The sequence below is a fragment of the Eimeria necatrix genome, genomic scaffold (assembly GCF_000499385.1).
Source record: "Eimeria necatrix Houghton genomic scaffold, Enh_scaff3421, whole genome shotgun sequence".
Lineage (NCBI taxonomy): Eukaryota > Apicomplexa > Conoidasida > Eucoccidiorida > Eimeriidae > Eimeria > Eimeria necatrix.
Window position 1 is genome coordinate 1 of NW_013653940.1, and position 1,356 is coordinate 1,356.

The 1,356-nt window shown below is 58.6% G+C and overlaps 1 protein-coding gene across 1 annotated transcript; it reads right to left on the bottom strand.

The window, feature by feature from the left end:
• Positions 1–637: 637 nt before the first annotated feature.
• Positions 638–1,356, bottom strand: ENH_00045520 (hypothetical protein; the record flags this gene model as incomplete). The annotated part of the gene is made up of 1 exon (XM_013580966.1): positions 638–1,356. A coding segment is annotated over one exon (719 nt), but the record flags the coding sequence as incomplete, so codon positions are not given.

Here is a 1,356-nt window from a genome sequence, read left to right on the forward strand (position 1 = left end):
TAGGGTTTAGGGTTTAGGGTTTAGGGTTTAGGGTTTAGGGTTTGCGCGCAGGGTCGTACCAGGTGCCGCGGAAGCTGCCGGTGCTGCAGCAGCTGCAGCCGCCGCTGAACGAGCAGCTCTTTGTCGCTTATTTAGGGTTTGGGTTTTTCTCTTTTTGTTTTTTTTCTCTTTTTCTTTTGCCCTTCAACAAAACCCTAATGGCCAGTCCGCTGGTGGGGACTCACTTCGTTTTCACTTGGTGGGGCGCGCTTTCAGGTAAACCCTAAACCCTAAACCCTAAACCCTAAACCCTAAACCCTAAGCCCTAGGTTCTTGGCTCTGGGCCGCGCCAAACCCTAAACCCTAAACCCTAAGCCCTAAACCCTAAGCCCTAGGCTCTTGGCTCTGGGCCGCGTCAAACCCTAAACCCTAAACCCTAGGTTCTCGGCTCTGGGCCGCGCCAAACCCTAAACCCTAAGCGCTTGGCTCTGGGCCCGGAGGCTTCCGGGCGCCGCAGCAGGCCTTCTAAACCCTAAACCCTAAACCGTGGTTTTGAGGTTTCGAGGCGTCTCAGGAAACCTTCTAAACCCTAAACCCTAAACCCTTCCTCTAGGCCCTACGGCTTATGCCTTAGGGTTTGGAAGTGCTCCCAAATTGATTAATTTATTATCCCCATTAATTTAATGTGTGCTGCCTTGCTTTGCTGCTGCTGCTGCTTTGCTGCTGCTGCTGTGCTGCTGCTGCGTTGCTGCTGCCGCTGCATCGCTGCTCCCGCTGCTCCTACTTCTCCCGCTGCTGCTGCTGCTTTGCTGCTTTCCCCCCCCCGCTGCTGCTGCTGCTCCGCCGCTGCCGCTCCCCCTGCCGCCGCCCCCGCTGCTGCTGCTGCTGCTGCTGCTGCTGCTGCTGCTGCTGCTGCTGCTGCTGCTGCTGCTGCTGCTGCAGCTGGGCGCTGGTGCTGCTGGCGCTGAGCTTCGGGTTTGTGGCGATTCGGGAGTTGGGGATTGCTTTGCATGCAGCTTGTTCGATGGGAGCTGCTGCAGTGACTTCTTTCATTTGGGGAGTTTATATAAATAACGACAAAGTGGTTTTGATGGCCCTCGATGCTGCTGCTGTTGCTCTCATTGTCCTCGGAGGCGCAGCAGCAGCACTCCTCAACGAACTCGCTGCTGCTGCTTCCCGCCTCCGCCAGGCGCTCTGGCACGGTCAGCTGCTGCTGCTCCTGCTCTTGCTCCTGCTGCTGCTGCTGCTGCTGCTGCTGCTGCTGGGGCTGCGGGTGGTGCTGCTGCTGCTGCTGCTGGGGCTGCGGGTGGTGCTGCTGCTGTTGTTGCTGCTGCGGCCGCTGCTGGGGGTGGGGGTGCTGCTGCTGCTGCTGGGGGT